This window comes from Carassius carassius, chromosome 39 (assembly GCF_963082965.1).
Source record: "Carassius carassius chromosome 39, fCarCar2.1, whole genome shotgun sequence".
NCBI lineage: Eukaryota > Metazoa > Chordata > Actinopteri > Cypriniformes > Cyprinidae > Carassius > Carassius carassius.
The window spans coordinates 18,974,376-19,000,139 of record NC_081793.1 but is presented as its reverse complement, the minus strand read 5'-3'; the positions used below and the strand labels follow the sequence as shown (position 1 = coordinate 19,000,139).

Below are 25,764 nucleotides of genomic sequence, written 5' to 3'. Positions count from 1 at the left end.
CTTCTTTCATGCTAAAGTGGTTTTTGATCACTGTTTTCCATATAATGAAGGGTTTTATTGAAATGCCTTGGTTATTTTGTCAAACATGTTTGACAGTGGTATACCTACAGCCAATATTCCTTCAAATTTTGAGTGATGAAGATGAACAATCTTTTTGAAAAAAATAAAAAGTATTTATACATTGTTCTCTCATTTTGATTTTGACTGTATGTGACAATTACTGTGCATTGAATGAGTCAGTGGTAGCGGTTTTAGGTAAATATCTGCATGTCCTAGACCACTGAGTGATTTATAAATTGACACCTGCATGCATACAGACAAAACAAGACTTACTATGTGAGTCAGGGCTGTGTAGTTGCAGATACTGCATGTCTTTGTTGTGCAGCTGTGTGTTGAGTTTGTGTAGTGAGCTCTCCCTCTGCCTCAGAGCCCCCTCTAAACTGTGAATCCGCTCAACATGTTTCTCCACCAGAGATGTCTGAGCCAGAGAAAGAGTGAGAGAAGAAAGAGAAAAGGAAAGAGGGAAAAGGAAAGAGATGGGCACAAAAGTAAAAGATTATAAAAGATTCAAAATGAAACAAGTAAAGAGAGGCGATGACTGATCAAAAGATATTCAAGGGCAAAGAGGTCATTACTTTATACAGATTCTTCCGACATTTGCGTCCATGTGGAATTTTTGTCAGCAATAAAAAAGAACATGTAGATGTAACAGCTGATTACTGGCTGAATGTTTCAGAGACGAGAAATGGCAGATGTTCAAACGTATAAGGGGCCATGCAAGGATTAATTCATTCTGGCGCACTCACACACTCCTTTTGCATACATATATTTCTACTCTCACACATAAATTCTTGTTTCACATACATGTTTCTGCTTTCATGACTTTTACCCACATATGTATTCTTTATTATTACATGCCTACATTATAACTCACATACAGTACTGTTCATATATTTAATGTACTGTATATGCTTCACACTCATGCAAAAAGCATCTTCTAAATGACTAAATGTAATATACATGCACGCCTCATCTTTTTTTTATACATTACTTCATCTTTTTTATCCATTACTTCCTCTTTAAGCAGGAAGTTACTCTCAAACAAGGAAATACATATACTTGCTCAGCTCATCCTAACACAATACAGGTATGCTATTCAAAGTCATCCTCTTTTGCTTTCAAGTACAGTGTAACATACTTGTTCTACAGATCTCTGTACAAGTGTTATGATAGTGATTTTGAAAGTGTTCACAAGGCTAAGGAAATTCGGTAATTGCCCAGTTCAAATGTTTTACTTGCCCTGGCAAAATTTTTCACTGGCCTTGCCACAATAATTTTTTTGTGATGATGCAGTGGTGATCTGACAGATCCATCAACTGTCCCGAGAGATATCGCTGACCCTAACCTGATACTTCACACTTTATTCACTGTCTTCCTAAATTGTCACATAAGTTGAAAAAACAAATCCATAGACGCTAATAATATGTGTGTCTGGAAACCCCCTCAATCACAACTTGCTCAAGGGACGAGAATAAACTCGTCCCTTGATTATAGTAGTTTTTAAAACCCAATTAACTTGCTGAAATACTTATCTACCTTAGCCATGCTGATCAGGACTTGTCCTGAATGTAACACTGATCGGGCCTAACCTGCCTTCTGTTTCCACTATACTCTCTCACACATACATACATTCTTCTCTTACATACACATTTTTATTTAGACATACATGCATTTTCTTCTCATATAACTTTATTATTTATAATATTAAATGTATCCAAAATGTATGAATGTGTGCATAAAATCTATGAATATAAGAGGAAAATGTATGAATGTATGCGTTTAAATATGTGACTATGAGAGCAAAAATGTATCAATGTGTTTGTTTAAATATGTGAAAGGAATGCATGTGAATGCTTGTGAAAGGAAAATATAAGTGTGTGAGAGTAGAATTATATGTATGTGAAAAGAGAGTACAAGTGTGTGAGAATGCCAGAATGAATTATGGCTTGTACGGCCCTTCATACAAATGCTTGCAACATGCAGTTTTCAAGAACTCAGTATTTTGGACTCAGCCAAATCCATTCGAAGCCATCTGAGACCCATATTTAAAACTGAGGCTGCAAATGTGCATATATGATCATCATCCACTGGCTGGGTAATATAAGAGCCCAATTAGATTCACACAGCCCAGTTAGGATGTATGAGAGTACAAGATTAATCAAATGGACACCTGGTTGGATTAAAGCCTGAAGCAAAAGGAGAGGCTAATTATCTCAACTGCCCATCCGCTTGGCAGCCAAACTTAGCATGGATGTCATGGAATGACTGTTTTACAAGAGTTCTCACCATCTTGTCTAGGTCTCGCTGAAGGCTGGACTTCTCCATGGGGATTTTCTCATAGGCCTGAATGACATCTTCAAGCTGCTCCTCTCGCTCTTTGCTCTTCTGAAGCTGGAGAACACAAACATTCCTATCATCACAAGGACTTTCCTTTCGCTTAATGGCTTTTATACACTCTAAATTCTCACAGACAGTTTTTGCACTTTTACATTTTACATTAATGTGTATAAGAACTTGAATTACAAGGACAGTTGTGAGGTTTTTGGGCTATATAATGACAAGGTGTTGTAACATTTGGTGTACGGCAGGTGTACTATAAAAATCTATTAAAAACATTCTCATTTTGTCAGCTATTTCTTGTCACATTTCTTTTTACTGGCTTTTTTTATTACCATTATGGATTTTATATGTTCCTAGTATCTGCTCTGCTGACAGCTGTCTGGGTCTAGACACATGACCTAAATCTTTTTCCTTTATTAACTTTTTTTCATCACATGAAACTCATGAAAATGTTCTTTTGAGATATAGTGCCAAATCGAGAGGTTTTCAGAGCTTTTATAATATAATTCAATAATAACAGGAATCAACCAAGGTAAAAAGTTTTATTTATTTTTCATTTTTTGCAATATATTTTATACTTACTATAATTATTTTTCATAAATATATATATATTAAACAGTGCACTTGTGTTGTTGTCTACACTTTCATTTTAATACAGACACACATAAGCATCTACTTCAATTATCATATAGTGCACCTCTCTGCAGTGATCCTTTGGCTTCACAAATAATAGTAGCTTATTTTCAGAAAAAATAACAGAACAGACTATTCACTTTCAATTGCAACTGCATTAGATCTCAGCGATAGCTCGTGAATGCTAAGCTCTGGGTGTTGAAAAAATAGAAGGAAGGCCACAGTTAAAGGAGGAGGATGGGGAAGAATAAGGAATGTACACACAAAGTACCAAACGTCAGCAAAAGTGAGGGAGGTGTGGGAGAGAGAGAAGAACAGATGACAAATAAAAGTCTGGTACTTTGATGGAGGGAAGGCTGCTATGGAAACACCTAACAATCATCATTAATTAATGAGATGCTTCGTCAGGCAATGAGCCGAGAGATGCAGAGAGAGAGAGTATGATCTTCCCATTTACACTTCACATCACAGTCAGTCGGGAGCGACGATTTAGAGCAGGCTTCAGGCACACAAAAATGCATGCTTTGTGGTCTAGATTATGTAAGGCCTTTTGTAATGAATGACTGGCCATCTGACGTTGTCCTTCATTTCCCTACTAATCATATTACCTCTCTAATCTTTCCATTTTGTGACGCATAATCCAGATTTACAACACAATATGGCCAAGCCATAATAATAATATAACAAGTGGTTGTTTGAATTCAGCAGAACATCAGATGAAATACAGTCCAGAAAGTGTTGTGTGTGTGTATTTAGGTGTGTGTTTGTGTATATATACTGTATGTGTCCTCTCACCTCGAGGGTCAGCATGTTGACTCTCTGTTGGAGACTGCCATTCTCTGACTGGAGCAGCACTGTGTCTTTGGGCTCGAAGGAGCAGTAGGAGTTTCTTTCATCTCCAAACTCACTTATCATGGGAAACTGCCCACACACATACATAAAAAAGTGACAGAGGGGTCGTCACACGTACTAACTGCCATTATATAGAATCATAATGGTTATAATAAACATTTCACTATTTTTGGTGCAAAAAACATCATATTAACTAACAACCAGCAATCTAGCTGTCTGCACTGGTTTAATGCTGCATTGTGAGTATTTAAATGAAGTCATTGTCATTATTTTCAGCACAAATATGCAAAAGAGGTCTAAATATTGCACATTATTCACCAAATTCAGCACAATTTAAGTTGTACAGAAAGCAGTTGGTAAACAATTCTAAAACAGATGTTTGTGAACTCCTGTAAAGACTGTACTGCTTGTCTTTATTATATAAAATGTAAATCTTTTACACGCCCAATTTATGACAAAAACTATCAAATGAAACAATTGATTACATGTTAAACTACACATGTGATATAAATAATTATGTGTCTCTGTCCCCTATTGTACGTTGGAAAAACAATACCTGCATATACAATGGCACTTTTAACTTTTTTGCACTTTTTTGCACTCTGTAGATGTTGAAGTCATTTTTGTGATATACCCTTGCCTTGTTCTAATTGAATGTAATTCACTGTGAGGATATTTATTATTATTATTTTTTGATTGATACAATTATTTTTTTGGAGTGCATACAATATTTTTAGTTGATGCATGAAAGATTTCTAGCAATTCTGCTCTTCTAAAAAAAAAAAAAAATGCTGTCCGATTTCCTTTTTCACTTAGAACAAGGTTTCACATGAAAAGCTTTATAATTATATAAAAAATATATACTTTGCTTTATATAATAATAAACGTATATAATGGCTGCTGTAAATTCTGATTTGTCATCACATTTTAAAGTTATTTTTAATTATAATAAAAACACAATATGACTGTTTTTATTTATTATTATTATATTATTTTATTTACAATTTTTGATTAAATTCAGCCTTTATGAGACATCTTTCAAAAGCATTAAAAACCTTACTTATCCTAGACTTGTGAACAATATGGCAACAGTGAAAAAAAAAAAAAACTCCAGATGGGATGAAGTTAGCATGCAATATATTATTAACAATTGCAAAACATCTATAAAACCAGCATTAGTTATGTTTTAAGGTAATTGCGAGAATATATCTAGAAAATATATAAATGCAAGTTGGTGACGAAGCGATATATATTAGTCACTGGGTGTCAAACAGTCCTTTCCATTTAGAGAGGTCTGCTCTTGTATGCTACAAGTTCAGCTACATCATCTTCTACCTACTGGCATCAGTAGATGCTGTGTGCTTTGATGTGCAGGATCTCCTATATTTTTACTCCTACGAGACTAAAGAGCCATGTGCATTAGTTCCCCACATTTAGCCCTTTATAGGCAGTGAGCCACACTGAACGCAGAACCCTGGAGGCGCTCTCTCTCGCCTTCTGCAAAAACAGCTGTTCTTCAGAGGCTAGCCGTCGTTGGTGCATATGCATGCATATATCTGGGCAGGGCCAAACCAAAAAGCTTTAAAGACATCCAATCTGGAGAAACTTCTACCTGCAGCTCCCCAGAGGCCTGGCAGCTGCCCAACCTAACAAGCTGTACCCAAAGATCACTTCAAAATACCCAGAAGTTTTGTAAGCTTATTTGCATAGTGCTTTTCACAATACTGTAAAAAGAAGCTTTACAGCAATGCTTGTTTCAATGCTACAATTAGGAAGTATTTTGTTGTCGGCTATAATATTTGACAGTTTTGTATATCAATCCAATATTGATATTAAGATTGGTTAAAGATGACATTTAACAGTGTTATTGCATATTAACTTTAATTGTGCATTAGATGATGGCTATCAAAATGTATAAAAGTGGAAATGAGAATGAATTATAACATGTCCAACATCAGCCTATATTAATAAAATTCAATATATATACATATAATATTGGCAGATAATTGACATAATCCCAAAATATTATGCATATAGTGTTTTCTTGCTCAATCATTGCTATCACTTCTGATTGTTGATCATTAATTTTTAAATGTAAATCTCATATGAATGATATTCAGTTACATTTTTAAAGATTAATTTAGATGTGAGCTACCTTCTTATCAATCGAGTGATCTAAACAGCATCAGGAGCATCTTGTATTGTGTGTTTTCATGTGAGAGTCTGACATGTTAATTACAGAGAGCCTGCATATTTGTTTATGTACAGCTCGGCTCACGTGTCAGCTGGGCTATAAATAAAGCTGTTTCATACATGAAGCAGGCAGACACAGTCATTAATCAACTTAATGTTACATAAACTCTGACAACAGTATATATCAGTATTCAACAGCTGAACACTCATAGGTCACAATGTTTCACAAGGAAACTGCAAAGAACCTTTGCAGTAGTTATTGCTCCAGTTTTAAGTGTCACATGTTTCTTGAGTACTAAATCAGCACATTACAATAATTTTTCTATTTCTTTCTCCGTGCCAAATATTCATATTATTGCTCTCTGTGTGTGTCCACTCACTGTACTCTATTCAGAAGCCCTATATAGTATGTCTGTGACCGTGTCACTGTCTCTGCGTTAATGCGAGATGAAGCAGTGAGGAGCATTAGAAAGAATTTGGGGCTAACAAGGATGTCTAACCCCATTTTTAACTAGATAAATATGTCATACATACGACATTAGCTAAAAAAAAAAAAATCCTACACTGTTAAAATAAAAACTACAGGTTAATTTTGATAGGCCATCCAATTTGAAAATGATTAATTTGATATTTGAATGAGCTTAATCATGTTTAATAGACTATTTTACTTTACGTCTACAAGACCGCATTGAAAATCTGGGGTGTTTTTCATTTAAACCTGGAAATAAGCTGGCAGTTTTAAATAAGGAAAGTTACATAATAGTAATTTAAGATTCTGCACTATTTCTTGGTCACTAATCAAGTTATTTGTGGTTCCACTGTAGCACAAGATACTTTTTGGATCATTGTCAAATAAATCTGGATAAAATTTGGGGTGGTGCTAGCGCAGTGGATAAGACACATGTCTTTGGTGTGAGAGACCCGGGTTTGAATCCACTGTGAGACACCAATGTGTCCCTGAGCAAGACACTTAACCCCTAGTTGCTCCAGAGGTGTGCGACCTCTGACATATGTGGCAATTGTAAGTCGCTTTGGATAAAAGCGTCAGCTAAGTGAATAAATGTATGTATGTAATGTATAACATGATCATCAGGCTTTACACAAACTTGTGGGATTTATGCAGATCAAGAGCTTTTGTCATATAAAATAATTGCTGATGAATTGTATAGCATTTTCACAAATAGTTTTTAAGTGGACTCCACTGTATAAGGTAAGTTTTATAGGTTTTAAAATATATGACCTCCATAGATGATAAATACATAATGTATGACAGAAAGTAGCTATAGAGGAGACAGTGCAGAACAGTAACTTCAGACATTTTTTGTGTTTTAATCATTAAACTTATAAAAATATATTATACAGCATAAATTCCATATAAATCTATATTGTACAGTAGTAGACGTACAACACTACAAAACCAAGTACTCTTTAAAACTGAATTTAAAATTTCATTTCAATTTCAATGTTGCTGAATTATTGGATTATTGGAATACTGTTTCAATCTTTCTCTTAAAAAAACACATTAATTAAATGTGCTACTTGTAATTTCTTAAAAATATATATATTATTTTTTTGACTGCAATTTCTGAGTGAAAAAGTAATTCTTCAGTGAAAAGAAATAAAACAAATCAGCCTGCATTACCGGTAGTTACACCACTTACTGATATGTGACCACTGATATCTGTTACAGTATCTGAGGCTAAAGCATCTATAGGGCATTTTGTACCTTTATCTCATAAATCTTGAGTTTTCTTTTGATGTCTGCATTTTCTCGCTCAAGGCCGGCCAGTCGAGTCTTAATGTCCTGGTAGGCGCTGATGAGGGCGAAATGGGAGGCAGAGTACATGTCTTCTGATAAGGGAGAATTCGACCAGCCCACCCCACAGCCATCTTCTTTCAGACCCTCATTACCCCCCAGCAAGCCTAACTGGCCCCCGAAGAGAGACTCCATGACTCCGGATCCTCAACCTGTGAGATGAGAAAGAGAAAGAGAAAGATTGTTCATGTGAATCAAACATGTGAGTTAATTAACCTTGGGAAATGCGCTCTTTCATCTTGAACATAATTTTTTACTTCTTCGATGGTTTTGTTGCCGTGCACAAGCTCCACTTCACCGCTCTCAGGATAATTATTTCCTTTCGCAACTGCGCTTCTTCTCATTAGCATTGACATCATACCACTGTCCGAACAAACCACCAAACCACACCAAACAAAAACCAAAGGCCAGTGAGGTTTTCTGTTTCTCAATCATTTGTCCTTTATCTTCTCTGGACATTTTTGTTTTTTTGGTTACAATGTGCACAGACCACATACCATATCATTAATAATTCAGGAAGACAAAGGCTACAGATACTTGAAAGAGTGGAGCTGCATGACCTGATTCAAGTACACGCTGTGCTGCTAAGAGAATGACATCACGGCCTAGAAACAGTCCCTGAGATCACCTGTATAATGTAGTTGCCATTTCTTACAAGCTCTTACAGGATCAGCAAATTTCGTGAATACAGCGTTATGACATTAAGTTTGCTGGTGAAAAAAAATGCACACAAGTGCTATAATATAATTTTTTTATTGATAGGTTGCATATAAACTTTTCCTAAATCTAATGAGCTGCCTAGCTGTCAAGGCAGCATCCTGACTGAATTAAAGTGACTGATTTGGAGCGCTCTATAGAGGCAGTAACCGTATGTGTCATATAAATAGTGCTCCTCAAACAAAGCACACAGGAGACATGACACAATTGATAGCAATATTTTGTGGTTAGCATGTTGCCAACCTAAAAATGCAAAACATTTATTATTAAACTGATAAATATATAAATATATATATATATATATTTTATATTAAGTTTAGGGTCTGTTTTTTTTTTTAAGAAGATCATTATGCTTACTAAAGCTGCATTTTTTTATGACAAACTACAGTAAAAATTGTAATATTGTGAAATATTATTACACTTTAAGTGTTTCTTCAGTGATTTGGTGATGATCATCATCAATGTTTAACACAGCCTAATATTTTGATTGAAACCTGTTTTCAGAATTCTTTGATGAATAGAAAGTGTATATGTATATATTGACCTCAAACATTTGAATGGATGTGTACAATTGGCTAAAGACAACATTTAAAGTTTAGCTAAATTTTTTGCATTTTAATTAATTAGCTTTTAACTAATTTTAATTAAAAGTTAGCGAGTGTTAGAAAATGGAAAATATCATTTTAATGGTAAAAAGAGAATGTGCAATTAAATATACAATATCCGGAAAAAAAAAAAAAAAAAAAAAAAAAAAAAAATATATATATATATATATATATATATATATATATATATATATATACACACACACAGTATTGGACAATTACTAGTGTGGTACCAATGTATTGTGCATCCCATAATTTTAGAACAGCTTTTGCATCACAAGCTTACAATGACTCAGATTTGGAAGTTCCCTTAATTTTGAAATGAAGCTTTTGTGTCAAATTAAAACAAGAAAAGTGTACAAACTGCTCCAAGAAATGTGCTTGTTGTAAGATTTCAGAAAGAAATGTTTGCAGAGGTACTGCTCTATTCCTCTGTGTGTTGCCTTCATGCCATTCAGTCCCCAGAGCCCCCACTGTCTACACCATGACGAAGTGCTATGGCCAACACTCACTCACACCAGACAGCACTGCCTCAACAACAAGGCAGGATGCAAACATGGGTAGATAACACAGAGTAAGCGGAAAAAAGTAACATCTTCACTGTGAAATTTGTTATGTAAAATGATATGGATATGCGTGCAGCATCACATTGGCCATCTGATACAGCATGGAGATGTGAGGAGATTTTACTGCACACAAAATGAGTCAGATGCTCCTTACTAAGTGAGCTATTTTTGATCACTTGCATACCACTGTCCAAAAACATGCAAAGAAGCCTTGGACCTTTTACTGGGTGTTCTCTCGATTCTACTCTCTCTCTTTCTCTTCATCCTTCAGGGTAATCCAGAAAAAAACACCCACTCACACCAATACATTTGCTCAGGCATGGTTAAGCAGCATGGCAATGGGGGTAGAGATTGCTGTTCTGAAGAAGGTGTGAATGTGTGTAGGTGGAAGAACATCACTTTAGAGACATTCCAACCCATTACATTAATACAAGTGTGTTCTCACCCAGGAATCTCTCTGTGCTGATAAGGAGCTGCAGCACAATGTACTTATCTCACGTGACATCTGTGTTATTGCAAACATATTGAATGGTCATGCACATGCCTTTATTTCTCTTATAATGTAGATTGAATGAATATCTTAGTTACAAATATTTTGCTAAAGCTCAGCAGCCAGAAATCACCTATTTATAGGCATACATTTGGTAATACCTGTTGAAATTAAAAAACATGAATTGTTATGAAAATGTCAATTTGGCTCTTTTTCATACAATAAAAATAGCATTCACTGTCTCTCAAGTAAAGCTGCTTGGTGTATAATGATACATACTGTATGCACTACATACATATTTATTTATTAAAATAATTAAAACAAACAAAAAATATATATATCTTTAATATTATTAAGAAATATCACTTTCTTTATAATATAATATATATATATAAAAAAATTCAACCAGGATTTTAATCTAATACTGTAACGAGGAGTCAGAGGCGTTCGGATCCATGTGCAGCATTTATTAAACAGAATGGTCAGACAGGCAGAGATCAGGAATGGCATCAGGTGTGTCAGGGATAACCAGAATTATAACCAGAAACAAGCAGAGATCGGGACAGGCAGCAGAGAATCAGAGTCGGAATACACAGTCCAAAGGTCAAACACAGGAATAATAAACACAGGGAAAAACACTCGGAAATGTCAGACTGGCTAAACAAGACTTCGCAAAGTGACTGTGTGTGAGTGCTGCTTATATGAGTGTGTAAAGGAGGTGCAGGTGTGGCAAGGAGATTAGTTAATGAATGAGGTGCAGGTGTGGCAAGGTGATAGTGATGCAGTGACTCATGGGAGATGTAGTTTGGGTGTGGTGCAACAGATGAGAGGTGCTAGTGTCCAAGTGATGATATGGTGACATCTGGGGGTTGATGGGTGGAATGGTCCTGAGTGGAGTGCCCTCTACTGAAGTTCATGGGCACTCCAGCTAATGATTGTGACAAATACATTGTTAAAATGATTTTATTCCTGCCACTTGTGCCCTCTACAACAAACAGGTGCATGATGCGCCTGTATCCTATTGACAAGCGTGATGCTCTGACACAAACATACAGCCATCCCAGTCTCAGTGAAAACAAGAATTTAAGCTCAGGGATTATAACACGGCTCTGACAATTTGTTAGCGCTCAAAACCCTGGCATGAAGCAAGAGAAAACAGACAAACATGACAGTTTTTCCATGGGTAGCTCACCAGACATCTATCTTCCCATCTTACTCCCATCTCACGTCCCATCTCACCTATTGTCTCATTCTCCTCTGCACCTAATTTTGTGAACACTTACACTCTGGCACACCTATTAAGAATTCCACAGCTCTCCTCCCTGCTTCATTACAGCAATTACCACAGGAAGTCATTTGTTACCTGGGGCCTAGATGGCACTGGCACAGACACAGACACACACATACACACACATACACACACACACAAATTTCTACAGAGATATTTTCAGCACCTCATTCGCAGCTCATCATTATTATATGACAAAAAAAATCTTTAAAGCTCTGTTCTGAATTATGTCACAGCACTGCAATTTGAGATGTAATGCCAATTAATTAATATCTGAATTTATATGTAAATACACAATCATTGAGGTAAGATGTGTACATTTCTTCTTCATTGTGCCTTGTTTGCAAAAACAACACTTTAGACTTCAAATGTGCTCATTGTAAGTCTCACTCAAATCATTATGAGATTGAAATGAATATAATTTGGTTTAATGATGTGGTGGGCATCACATTTATTGAAATGATGCTAATGTTCAAATCGGTCCAAGAGAGAACGACACATACAATTTCTGAATTATTTAATAATCTGTCAAACCATCCAAAATTTAGGAACACCAGAATCCATCTCTGCAGACATTGCTATTGCATAATTTCCTTCAGTCACAATTGCTAATGAATTTGGCTAGCATCCTAAACATTTACCTCAGCATGCAATAACAGACAGCAGGACACATTCGTATCGGACTCGAGCCCATTTTGTCACAGGGAACCTGGCTGCTATAATGCAGATATTATGGCGCACACACACAAACAGACACACACACACCTGTTATTTCAGGGGATGTGTGTTTCTGGCATGGCTTGTGGCTTCTCATTTGGTGGACGATTAGCAGGGCCTCAAGAGAAGTGTGACTGCCTGTGATAAAATAAAAAAGACCACTCTGGTTCACACACATACACACACAAGCAAGAATACATATGCCTACACACATATATATGCCTCCCACACTTTATTGAGAGAAACAGCCATAACACAAGCATGACCAAATGTAATAGGATATAAGAGATGGGATGACAATAAAAGAGCAAAACCAAAAAAACAATATATGTGTCAAACAAAACATCCTTCATTGTTTGGCACTGTATTTAAAGTATCAAAATTCCTAAGACAATAAAGACTAGCTATTAATAATGGCTTTAATATTAGCACAAATACTGTGTAGTGGGAGCTTCATGGAATGGATTTCCATGATGGAGCAGCTGCATGCAAGCCTCACATCACCAAGTTCAATGCCAATCATCAATGGAGTGGTGTAAAGCAGGCCTCCACTGGACTCTGGAGCAGTGAAAACATGTTCTGTGGAGTGATGATACATCAGTCTGATGATAATCAAAGTAAACCAAATGTTTATGCTTGCAAGGCATGCAAATACAAATTATGGGTTTCCATCAAAGTATTTTAATGCAATTTACACATTTCTGTTGAAGAAACCCAAATGTAAATACTTGACTACGGAGGAAGCAAGCGCCGTCTGAGAAAGCACATCAGCAGGACGAGCCATTCTGAAGCTGCTGGCATCGCCGCCTTCCACTGCCGTTCCTGCTGCGCTATCCGGCGCCTATATCCTTTCAATTCTGTTATATCCAAGCTGTTCTTTATGTGTGTGTGTGTGTTCGCCCTGCGACACACACTCGTAAAAGAGCTCGCGTCTTTTTTAAGATGCCTTCCTGCGGCTCGTCAGAGCCCCACTCAGCGAGGGAGACCGGTACGTCATCTGTGTCTCCTGCCTGGGTGAAGATCATGCAGTGCTCGTGCTCGCTGACGGCGGATGCCCCCACTGCGAGCTGTTGCCATGGTGACTCTGAGGACTCGCCTGGCCTTTTTCTCTGAGCCTGCATTCTCCGCTGCGCTGAGGCACCGTAAAAGCATCGCTTCCAGCGGATTCCGGAACCGTCTTCAGCTCAACCGAGCTCGCCGGTTCGCCCTGCTTCACCGGCCCACCCTGCATCGCTTCCCGGTGGGCAGCGCCCGCTGTTTGCCGGCGCGTCGTCCGAGGAAGTCGATCTCAGGGCCGCGTCGGAGGAAGAGGACACGCGCTCTCTGCTAGCTTCGGGCAGTGAGGGCTGGGCGAGCTCCGAGGATCTCGTGCCTTCTGCTCAGAAGCCCAGCAGACGAGCTGACATCGAGAAGGAGCCGGGGCGAATGCTCGTGTTGGCCGCGATGAGTCTCGGCCGCGAGTGGTTTGCACCAGCGCCCCCCCCTCTCGTTCCCGGCTGGATGGTATTTCCTTTTTCGGATGAGCGTACTTCTCAAAGCCCGCCTCATTTCTTCCTGAGCTTCACGAAGAGGTGGCGAAGGCTTGGAACGCTCCATATTCAGCGCGAACTCGTTCTCACTAGCATTCTCCACACTGATGATGCTAAAAACAGGAACTACCACTCACTTCCGCCGGTGGAACAGGCGATAGCGACGCACCTTTGTCCGCCCTCTGCTGGACGGTGGCAAAAGCGGTGTTGCCATCTAAAGCCTGCTGTGTGACGCTGCGTTGGCACTACTAACAATGGCTGCTTCATCGAAGTGCAGGTGTACGAGTTCCGCTGTGGCCGAGCTCTCATCCAAGCGCGCCGCTGTTTCAGTTCCAGGAATTGTGACTGTCTCAGCGTTTTCTGCAATGCGCAAGCCTGCACAGTTGCCCGCTTGCCTGCACACAAAAGCCGTTATCACAACAGCTTCAGCAACGCAGCTCGAGACCCCCGTTCTCGCTCTACCGGCCGTCGCCCCGCGCCGCGGGGACCGCGGCAGAGGATTACGGTGAGGCCGGGAGCCCCGAAGCCATCCTAGGAAAGCCATCTACGCATGCTGCATGACGCTGCGTCGGCACTACACACGATGGCTGCTTCATCGAAGCGCCGGTGTACGAGTTCCGCTGTGGCCGGGCTCTCACCTAAGCGCGCCGCTGTTTCAGTTCCAGAGATTGTGACTGTTTCAGCGTTTTTTGCAATGCGCAAGCCTGTACGGTTGCCCGCTTGCCTGCACACGAAAACTGTTATCACGGCTACCCAGATATTTCCCGAAAAAGGTGTAATTTCTGGTGTCCCGGCCACGGCCGATGGTGCCATAAATGTAGTGACGATGCCCACTGCTCAGTGCCCATCTCCACATATAAGCACAGCCCTTCACACAGGGCTCGCGCCCATAAAAGCGACTCAAGTCGATCACGCGCACTACATAGTAGACGTGCCCACTCCTCAGTGCCCACAATCACTATGTCACACGCGTCATGTGGTTTCTGTAAAAACGAAACCCGTGCACGTTCGTCCAGCCACGGCCGATGGTGCTATAAATGTAGTGACGATGCCCACTCCTTAGTGCCCATCTCCACATGTAAGCACAGCCCTGCACACAGGGCCTGTGCCCATAAAAGCGACTCAAATCGATCGCGCACACTGCATAGTAAGCGTGCCCACCCCTCAGTGCCCACAATTACTATGTCACACGCGTCATGTGGTTTCTGTAAAAAAAAAAAAAAAAAACCTGTGCACGCTCGTCCGGCCACGGCCGATGGTGCTATAAATGCAGTGACGATGCCCACTCCTCAGTGCCCATCTCCACATGTAAGCACAGCCCTGCACACAGGGCTCGCGCACATAAGATCGACACAGATCGGTCGAGCGCGCCGCATAGTAAACGTGCCCACTCCCCAGTGCCCACATACACTATGTCACATACGGCGCGTGGCTTCTGTAAAAACGAGGCCCGTGCACGTACGCTCTGCACAGGCAGACAGCGAGTTGAAAGTGGCATATGCAGCCCACAGTCACTCGCAGACATATCGAGTCCCACGGGACCTGCTCAGCCTTCCCCCAGTCGGTTAAGCGCCGGGACGGGGTCGAGGAGGAGCGATCTGCCCGCTGTGATCAGCGCGCTCCCCGCTTCAAATGCGCAGCACACCCGAGCGCCGCCGTTGCCCGGTCAACAGAGCGCGCTTTGCATCCAGCCCTTAGCCATTCATGCAGATGCATGGTCAGCGCTTCCAGTTTACAGTCCTCCGTGGCTCCTCGTACGTTTACGAGGTGCATGGATGCAGCGCTCGCTCCTCTCAGACTCAGAGGCATACGAGTGCTGAATTATTTGGATGACTGGCTGGTTCTGGCCCGATCACGAGCGGAGCTCGTGGACCACAGGGCCGTTTTACTCGATCACCTCGAGAAGCTCGGCCTCAGTGTCAATTGGGCGAAGAGTTCGCTGAACCCCAGTCAGACGATCCTGTTTCTGGGTATAGTTCTGAACTCGTGTTCCATGATGGGCATTCAGCGCGCAGCGAGTTCTTTCCGCTGCAGCGTGACCGTGTCGCTCAAACACTGTCAAAAGATGCTGGGTCTCATGGCCTCAGCATCTCCGGTTCTACGGCTGGGCCTGCTCCGCATGCGCCCCCTGCAGTTCTGGCTGAAGGCTCGGGTGCCGCGCAGAGCGTGGGCATCTGGCCGGCTGCATTTCAAGGTCGATCAGAGTGTTGCGGCTCTAGCACCTTGGACAGCGAACGGCTGGTACCGATCAGGTGTAAGCCTGGGGACTTCCCCGAGTGTGAAAATGGTGTCGACGGATGCCTCCACTTCGGGATGGGGAGCGCTGCTCGAAGGCAGACCGTCCTTTGGCCTATGGTCAGAACGGGAAAAGCTCCATCATATCAACTGCCTGGAAATGCTGGCAGTGGAGAACGCGCTGACGCGCTTTTGTCCCCATATCAAGGATCACCACGTCGTAGTCCGTGCGGACAACATGTCCGTGGTGTCCTACATAAATCGCCAGGGCGGTCTCGGGTCCCGAAACCTGTGCAGGCTGACGGAACGCCTCCTGGTTTGGGCTCAGCGCAACGTGCGCTCGCTGAGAGCAGTGCATGTGCCTGGACTGCAGAATCTGGATCCAGACAGGCTGTCCAGAGGCAATGTTCCTACGGGCGAATGGTCTCTACACCCGCAAACAGTCCGGCTGTTGTGGGAGAGATTTGGCATGGCGGAGGTGGACCTCTTTGCGTCCCATGAAAACGCTCACTGCCCCGCGTTCTTTTCCAAGAACGAAAGCGCGCTGTCACGGAGATGGCAGTGCTGCCCGCTTTATGCGTTCCCTCCCGTCTCCCTCCTTCCGCAGGTGATAGAACGGGTGAGAGAAACGAGATGTTCAATACTGCTTGTAGCACCTCTTTGGAAGAACCAACCATGGTTCCCAGATTTGATGCAGTTAGCAGATGTCGCCCCGTGGCCGGTACCGTTGAGGAGGGACCTCCTCTCGCAGGCCAGGGGCTCGATTTGGCACCCTCAACCGGAGTTGTGGTCCCTCCATGTGTGGGCGCTCAACGGTTACCCGCTGATCTCGCAGTGGGAGTGCTAAATACCATCACTCAGGCTAGAGCTCCGTCGACACGACGTCTGTATGCCTCGAAGTGGTCGGTGTTCTCCAGCTGGTGCACAGCTCGAGGTTATTCACCCCTTAGTTGTGAGGTGACGGAGGTCCTCTCCTTCCTACAGGAGCTGTTGGATAAGTGCAGAGCCCCATCCACGCTCAAAGTTTATGTGGCGGCCATCGCGGCGTTTTCTGAAACGGCGTCCGGTCAGTCAATAGGAAGGAACGATTTAGTCATCCGGTTCCTCAGAGCCTATCCCCTTTTGAGCCTATCCAATCGGTTAGCCTTCAGCATCTGTCGTTCAAGACAGTATTCTTGTTGGCTCTCGCTTCTGTGAAGCGTGTGGGTGATTTGCACGCGCTCTCGGTGAGCCAGTCGTGCTTGGAGTTTGGGACCAATGACTCAAGGGTCATACTCAAACCTATGCACGGTTATGTGCCGAAATCCCTCAACACACCGTTTCGGGCTCAGGTTATTGCCCTGTCTGCCCTGCCGGTGTCAGGGGAGGATGGAGACTCGAGTCTTCTTTGCCCTGTCAGGGCTTTAAGAGCTTATGTGTCTCGCTCTGCTGCCTTTCGGCAGACGGAGCAGCTGTTTGTCTCGTTCGGTGGACGTTCCAAGGGAATGGCTGTTTCGAGACAGACTCTATCCAGATGGATAGTTGACGCCATAGCGTTAGCTTATGCTTCCAGGGGCCTTCAGTGCCCGTTGGGCGTCAGAGCACACTCCACAAGAGGCGTCGCCTCGTCGTGGGCGTGGTCTACTGGGATCTCCTTGCAGGATATATGTATGGCGGCAGGTTGGGCCTCGCCGTCTACATTTATCAGGTTCTATAACCTGGAGGTCCCCGCCTTGCAAGCAAGGCTGTTGTCGGTATAGTCGAATCAGGGCCCTGAGGGGATTTCTGAGTTCACGAGCGCTATGCGCTGCCGACTGTTATATGGGCAGTATTGCGTAAGACCCGCATTGCCACATTGGTCAGGCCTTGCCTCGGCTGTGTGATGTCTACGGATGCTGCTAGATATAGGACGGAGGGCTTTTTCCCTTTTCTGTCCTGGACTCTCTGTGAGTCCCTCAGGTGACTGTGCACTGTAAATCCTGGGCGTTGCTTCAGGTTTATTGGTGTGTGTTCCCTGCGCGCACGGCATTTTACATTGGGTTCCCGTAGCGTCTTAGCTAAGACGCAGTACGAGAGAGCTCTCGTAAGAGAACGTACTCGGTTACTAAACGTAACCTCGGTTCTCTCTAGAAGAGCGAACGAGTACTGCGTTCTCTGCCGTGCGCACGATTCACTCTGGTTCGCTTCGGCGATGAAATAAATCAGGTGAGTCAGCCTTTTCGAGCTCCTTTTATAGGTTGGGTCACACCCGTTTCGGCGGGAAGTGGCAAGAAGGGCGCGAAGCTGTTGCATCTGATGTTGCATCAGCCCGCGCTCGATAGGCTGTGCAGTTGCCGCAGAACAAGCCAATGAGCCTATGGCTGTGTACTGCTGCAAATGCGCTTTACAAAAATACAAAATTAAGGATAATTTTTTGCTTCAGTATTTCGTGAAAAGAGACTTTTCCCGTAGCGTCTTAGCTAAGACGCAGTACTCGTTCGCTCTTCTAGAGAGAACCGAGGTTACGTTTAGTAACCGAGTACGATTTAGAAAAGCTAATCTGAAAGCAAAACTTTTTTTACAGTCAGAAATTTTATTGTAATGCCATTTTTGCTGCATCTAAGTTAGAAACAGGCTCCCTGCGTTTAACTCACTATGCATTGGGCTTCTGTATTGACCGTATTGATAGCAAAACGCCTCTGTTTGGAGTGAATATTGGGTTGGCACAAGCAGCAACACAACTGAGTGGGTGTTGCAGAGGGATTGTGGTTGAGCCTCGTGGGCAAATCAGAGCATGTACACGTGTATTTTTACCACACAGTGGGAGTAAGCGAGGTATTGATTCTACAACAGTCACCACTGCAAACTACAGGCTTTTTGGTGTTCATGCTAGTATATGGTATTCTCATGACGTGAAACATATGACGTGAAAGAGGTTTGTGGAAGTCAATGTTATACAGTATGTGTGTCTCACATTGAAACATAATGTTATGTAGCGTGTATGTAAACATTGTAAACCACTGAAGCCGTTAGACTTGGTTTTTAAGCAGACAAACAGATGCATGTGTGATGTGTTCAGGGCAGAGAAATTAATAAAGAAGGTGAGCGAGGCACAGCGGGTGTGGGTGCTGCATCTGTAGGTGCAACTGAAGATGGATGGTGGGAAAGAAATGAAAAAAGATTAAGCTAAATTCTACAGCTCACTATGTAGCATCCCTTTTTCTCTTCTAAGTATACTGCTTTTCATCATCCTATTCCCAGGATTAGCTTTTAATCACTCTCTGTCTATTCATCTACTGAGATCTTGACCTGATCTGTGATCAGAATGTATTCCTGCACTAAAGTTGTAAGTACATGCTATTTGTCTGTCTGTCTGTCTGTCTATCTACAGAATTAAATGAACCAAAATGCACATTTTTAACTACACTCTAAAGCAATCTGTATATAGGGCACAATGTACTGTAAGGGAAACAGGTCAATTTAGCTCAAAGGGAATCATTTAAGATTTTAAAAGGAATTTGAACAGAATCACTGTTTCACGGCTGATCACTGAGCCATTTAACATCAAATCTGCACTGGATATTAATATCCAAACTATAGTGAAACCCTATTAATTAGCACAGTAACAAGATCGGCAGTTTAAGACATTAACTTGTAAGCAGAAAACACTTCTCTTTTTAATATGAATAAGGCTTTATTAGATAAATCTAAGCCATATAAATACATAAGCGCACGCACTGACACATTCACACAAGTTCCAGGAAGATAGAACGTTAGGGAAGAATGAGTTTAAGAGAATGGAAATCTGGAATCCTAAGTTTACAGCAATACGTGAAATTGCATAGACATGAACAGCCATCAATCACTTAATTAATCCTCGAATTGAGTTCCTCAATGAGGTTAAAATTACATTAGATACACCAGTACAGATCAGAGTCTGGAGGTAAAGTTACTTGGGTCTCCTGTGTAAAGGGGTTCCCTTTGTTGTCGTTGAAAGGGGGTTTCCCGATGTTGCTGATTGGCGGGAAATTCAATAGTCATTGAAGTGACGTCTTGGGAAGCCCGTGGTTGGGCTTTGTCTGACGATGCGGAGTTGTGGGCTGGCTGAAGTTGAACGGGCACTCGAGGTCAGACTTGGAGACACGGCGTTACAAAACTTAACTCAGAACATGAAACCCTCAAACGGAAAAGAAAAGAAACTAAAGTAAAAGAACAGAAGTAAAGTTTGATGAGAGTAGGTGGTGTTTCTTCTCATTGTAGCTAATGAACAGCAGGCGTGCAGGCCGAAGCATGCTGGAACCGCGCTCAGAGAACGCTAAATTGATGACTAAAAGCAGCAGCTGAAAAGCAAATGCTAAAAGCAGAATTTGATGGTGTCCTGAGTAATTAAACTGGCCTTTTGGCCACACCTCAAATGTTGTCTTGACCAATTAGATATTGTCTTTGCCCGGGGTATCATAAATCATATGTTATCTTATCAAGCACAGGGTCCGAAATTTTGCGAAATTTTGGACATGATTTCTATAACAAGAATATGATACATTTGACAAATAACTGATGGTCAGAAACATTTTAAACAAGCAGATTGAAACGCATACATACTAAACATGAATATGAATCCTTAAACTATTCAGTAGTTATTAAAAAGGCATACACAATAAGTGACTATAATCATGATAGTCATATGTGTGGGTTACATATAAATGAATATGGAGTTAAGCGATGGACTGATATTCATTTATAAGTCCTTTTGGGTTAATTTTGGTCCATCTATATCTAGAAAAGACAGTTCCTGTGTCATTCTCTGACATAAGGATGTTCTGTAGAGACCAGAGGTTCAAAGCCCCCCCCCCCCCCCTTTAGGAATTTCAGTCTGGTTCTGCTAGGTGGGGGGAAGTCAATCCAAGGATCTTGTTTATTACTCTCATGGGTTTACATGTGATGGCCAGACTGTCCATCTCTTTGATTACTTGCCCCAAATTTGACAATCTCTTCTCCGAATTGAAATTGTCAATAATTGTTCTAGTGGTGTTAATGTTGAAAGCTGTTCTGTGAAAGAGTTGGTTGGTTGGTTATCTTGCTTCTGACTTGTGGCACTAGGAATGATTTACAACATCCTGTTGCCTTTCTGAGGAATTCGGCTCATGTTTCAACCACAAATAATGTAATATATATATATATATATATATATATATATATATATATATATATATTTAAAAATATTTAAAGGTTTAAACAAGATCCAACAGATGGATAGATAGATAGATAGTAGGGGTGTAACGATTCACTCGTTTTCTCAATGCATCGATTACAAACCCTGACGATTCATATGCATCGATCTTGAAACATGATTTTTGAATCGTGAATCACTGATCTTGGACAGTAATCGATTCAAAATGCTAAGAATCGAATGAATCGCGATTTCTATAGCGATTAAATGCTTTCAATATGTATACACATTAAATTACTACACGCACGAATTAATGGAGACCTTGAAGAGTGTTCGTGAATCGTGCCTCTTATCTGTCCTTCACGCTCTCCACTGTTTACCGCCTGAGACTGTCACAGGATTGCGCTCGCGCTCCGTTCGTCTCTGACGCAGCTGACGTGTGATCTATAGGACTCATGGCCAGTAATGCTAACGTGAAGTAGTTTTACTTTTCTGTAGTTTGTCAATGGCTCTCTGCATCTTACCGACGGAGTTACCGGAGCCGTCGACAGCTGTATTTATTGCATGGACGGAGCAGAAATGTAAGTGTCTAAATCATACGCACAGTTCCACTGAATGATAAATGTTTTTAAACAACGAGGATGAACCAAATATACGAAGGAAACTTTTAAAATTAACCACAGCATTAACAACGACCTTGAAATAAGAGCGCGAGATTTATCTGATAATCAGATGCATGAAAGTAGCGTTTGTTTCATTAGCAAACAGACATCTTTTCGCTCAGAATCATTCGCTGATGGAGAGGAAAAGTTAAATAGAGATGAAGACGTTTTCACACTAAAAGAGAAGCGATCTTGCTCTCATAGACGTGCCAGGCTATATCTGCAGCTAAACTGAATAAAAGCAGAATGAACAGATGAAACTAAAAAAAAACCCACTAACAATTTATGAATGATGCAGTACTAATTGACATTTATTACAGTACAGAAACTATAAAGTATATTTTCTACCTTATTCTGTGCAGAAAATTTAAATAATTGCTAATTAAATGTAGCCTAGTATATAAAACAATCATAAAATTGCCATTAGGAAAAAAATATCGATTAAAAATGATTGATTATTGTCCAGCAGTGTATTTGATTTATTACAGCTAATTAAAAGTAATTAAAAAATAACATAATTCCTTGTAAAAAATAAAATAATAATAATAATAATTATTATTATTATTATATAGGCTACATACATAAAATTATTGTATTTGACATTTCTGTCACTTCAGAAATTATGGCTACGCCCCTGGTGTGACAAAATGTTAGCTTATACATAATACTCTTTAAGCTCTTTTTTTAAAAACTTGGCTTACATTCATTTTTACCTATGCCATGTCGCATCATTAAACTAGCATTTACCAATGGACAAAAGGTGGTGTTTTTTTTTTTTTTTTTTTACCTATGGTTCTCTAACCATAAATGCAACTGTAATTTGCCCCCTGACTAAGCATTTAAAGAATTTAGTAGAAGCATTTAAATAATCCCGTGAATGCACTTAAAGAATGCAGAATCTAATCGTTATAATCGAATCGAATTTAATTGTGAATCGAATCGAATTGAATCGTTCTAAATTTGCAAAAATCGTTCTTGAATCGAATCGAAAACCTATGAATCGTAATCGAATCGAATCGCTGCCTTGCCAAAGATTCACAGCCCTAATAGATAGATAGATAGATAGATAGATAGACAGACAGATGGATAGATGGATAGATTGATTGTTTTTCCATCCATCCATCTAGGCTGTGCAACACTGAAAAAGATGTGAGAAATGAACACAGTGGGCAATGGAAAGTTAAGCTGAGAACACATGAAGATCATGGATACACTATTCAAAACAAATGTAATATATTCAGTATTGACACACATCAATAAAATGAACACTACCCTCTTCATGCCTAGCAGCGTTTCTGTGATAATACAAATTCAATAATAAAAGTCAACACCTTGAGCGCTGTTGACTAGGTGTTCTAGTTCATCGTTCTGTCACATAGCAACTTCAGCAAAGAGGAGGGGAGGAGGAAAACATTGGCTTGGTCTTGCAGAATGCACTCACTTCATATATGTATGTGTCTGTTTTTCTGCTCTATAAGTTGATGTATTACTGCATTACCAAAATGAAAGCTCAGAAATGTCCTTGGCAAGGACATTTAACACTTCCAGTGAATGTCTCCAAAATATTCACACTAGAAATCAGACTCCAGAGAGCATAGAGAGAGAGAGAAAGAGGACGAAGTGAGGTAAGAAATAATAAACAATTGGCTCTGATTAAATAGCCATAAACTGGATGTTACAAAAAGGATGTTGTAGTCTCACACCCACACCAGTGAACCCCGCAGAGATGAACACATTGCAATGAATGCCTCTGAGACAATCAGAGACAGGCAGGCGGGCTCTGACGTCACACGCACGCATGTGGAGAGAAGTGGTGATAAGCATCTGCTCTGTCGTTTTTATTTTTTTCTCTGAGCGAAATGAGAAATGTGAAGGAGGGGGCCCGTGGATGGCTGGTCGTGCAACACTCCAAGACACATGAAGATCAGAAACAATGAGTGGAGAAGATGAAACTCATGCAGTGGCAGCATGATGGCTCTCTGATTCCCACACACAGAAAATGCCATAAAAATAAGTGTGACAGCCATTAAACAAACAAACACCTATAGTATATACATAAACACATATATAGATATATATTTAGCTTGCATATGCCAACTCCAGGCACTATTTCATCAGAAATAAAATGGCAAAATAACACTTTGGCGAATCAAGTTGTTGCATACTGAAATGTTTGTTGTTATGCAATTTTCATTAAATATGAACCGGCTGAGACCCCACATATTCGTATAGAGCACAAAACAAATAAACAAACAATAATACTGGCTGACATGTTAAGACAGCAAACACAATACATTTTTTATGTGCCATTTAGGGGCAGATTCATCTGAAACATTGTAGGAGCCAAATGTAATTTTTAACCTCTAAATGTCAGTGTGGAGAGGGAGGAACTGGTGTATGACATATGACATTTAAGCCTCTTATGTCCGCAGGTCGAAGCGACCCCAATACAAATAACGTGATATTTAGCCCCTAAAATGCGAATTTTTACCAAGGCAACCCTGTTAAAAAATGTATATTTTGACCCCGGGAAGCTATTTTTATCGGGGAACCACCTCGAAGCACGATTGGGCTAGTTTTGGACTAGTTTTGAGAAGCAACTGGGCAGGATTTGTTGTTAAAACCTGGCATCCCTGATCCAAATGCACGTGCTGGAGATATACTTCTAATTACAGGAGCGTCTTTACTGGTGAGATGTGCATGAAAATCGCATTCGATTTTTTGCACAGCCCAACCTCTTATTATGGCATTTGATATGGGGTGAACAGGTGGCAGGAATACATGGTTTTTATCGTATCGAAGAGTCATTGAGCCATGAGTCCACATGTTTTTATTGTAAGCTGCATTTATTTCATTAAATGAACAAAGCAATGAGCGGAATCTTTTGTGGACAATTACTTTATTTCCCACTTTCCCACCGAACATCTTATCACCTGTTCCTGGGCAGATAGGAAGCCACCACATTCCTACCTCCCTACTATGTAGTAGTCATAATATTCATAAAACAGTAGGCGAAAAGATGATCTACTACTTCCACTGAGACTGACATCTTTACTATCCCTTGAGGCCATGGGAAAGGGGTTGTGTTTGGCAGTGTAGCGACACAACTGACAGCATAAGTCACACACATCCATACTACATAGAACATACCTTTTTAACAGTCATAAAGCTTGTACTTGTAAAATGTAGTACATATTCAGACAGTATACGATTTCTGACATACTGTACCTAAAGTCTTCAAAAGTGCTTGAGAATTGCAGACCATGAGTGTTTAGTTAGTGACAGGATAAGGGGTTAACAATGGATCTCCAATTTTTTTGCATACCAAGTCCCCACTTAAAACTAATATATTTTGACATTTATATCACACATGTATGACTTTTCTGACATGGTAAACTTGCTCAGTTGCTCACCTGGTACAGCACTGCACTTGCTATACAGAGCGTTTGGGTACAAATCCTTTAAAACACTAGCCACTAGTAGAAGTAAGCTAAAATGGCATTGCTCCTTCAGCAAATTCATTTTTATCTCACATTTGCTTTTGTTAACACTGACAGACACAGACAAACGGCAACAGACATATTCATCAAGTTTCTTTTCAGAACAGAGAGTTACCTCTATCGGGTTCTTTTGGCATTGGTTGCTGCTTGGTTTCGCTAACTGAACATGTGGAATCTGCGTTTGGAATATCTAAGAAGAGGCCTTCTGTTTTTTTTGGTGATTGTCAGCATTGGTCTGCTTCTGTCAGTGCAGTGTAATTGGCCTCTGAACGCTTCAAAGCACTAAGCTTTTAGTGCCACTCACCAGGCATTTCATTTCCAAACTGTGATACATACAACAATCAACACAATAAAACATGCCAGGTTCCTTTGTTTTTTTGTTTTGTTTTTTTGGGATAAAACTGCACACTCAATAGAACATTTTTTTTTTGAA

The 25,764-nt window shown here is 40.8% G+C and overlaps 1 protein-coding gene across 2 annotated transcripts in view; it reads right to left on the bottom strand.

Moving 5' to 3' along the window:
- LOC132121551 (TANK-binding kinase 1-binding protein 1-like) overlaps positions 1–25,764 on the bottom strand; it is a 56,077-nt gene that overhangs the window by 19,773 nt on the left and 10,540 nt on the right. Inside the window, exons 2-5 of one of the 2 annotated variants that reach the window (XM_059531064.1) lie at positions 7,805–8,046; positions 3,829–3,954; positions 2,347–2,445; positions 334–478 (exon numbers count right to left, since the gene is read on the bottom strand). In XM_059531064.1, coding sequence (XP_059387047.1) covers positions 334–478; positions 2,347–2,445; positions 3,829–3,954; positions 7,805–8,029 — 595 coding nt within the window. In that variant the 5' untranslated portion in view covers positions 8,030–8,046. Of the gene's footprint in view, positions 1–333; positions 479–2,346; positions 2,452–3,828; positions 3,955–7,804; positions 8,047–25,764 lie in introns of both variants that reach the window. The other variant, XM_059531063.1, reaches the window with a different exon arrangement.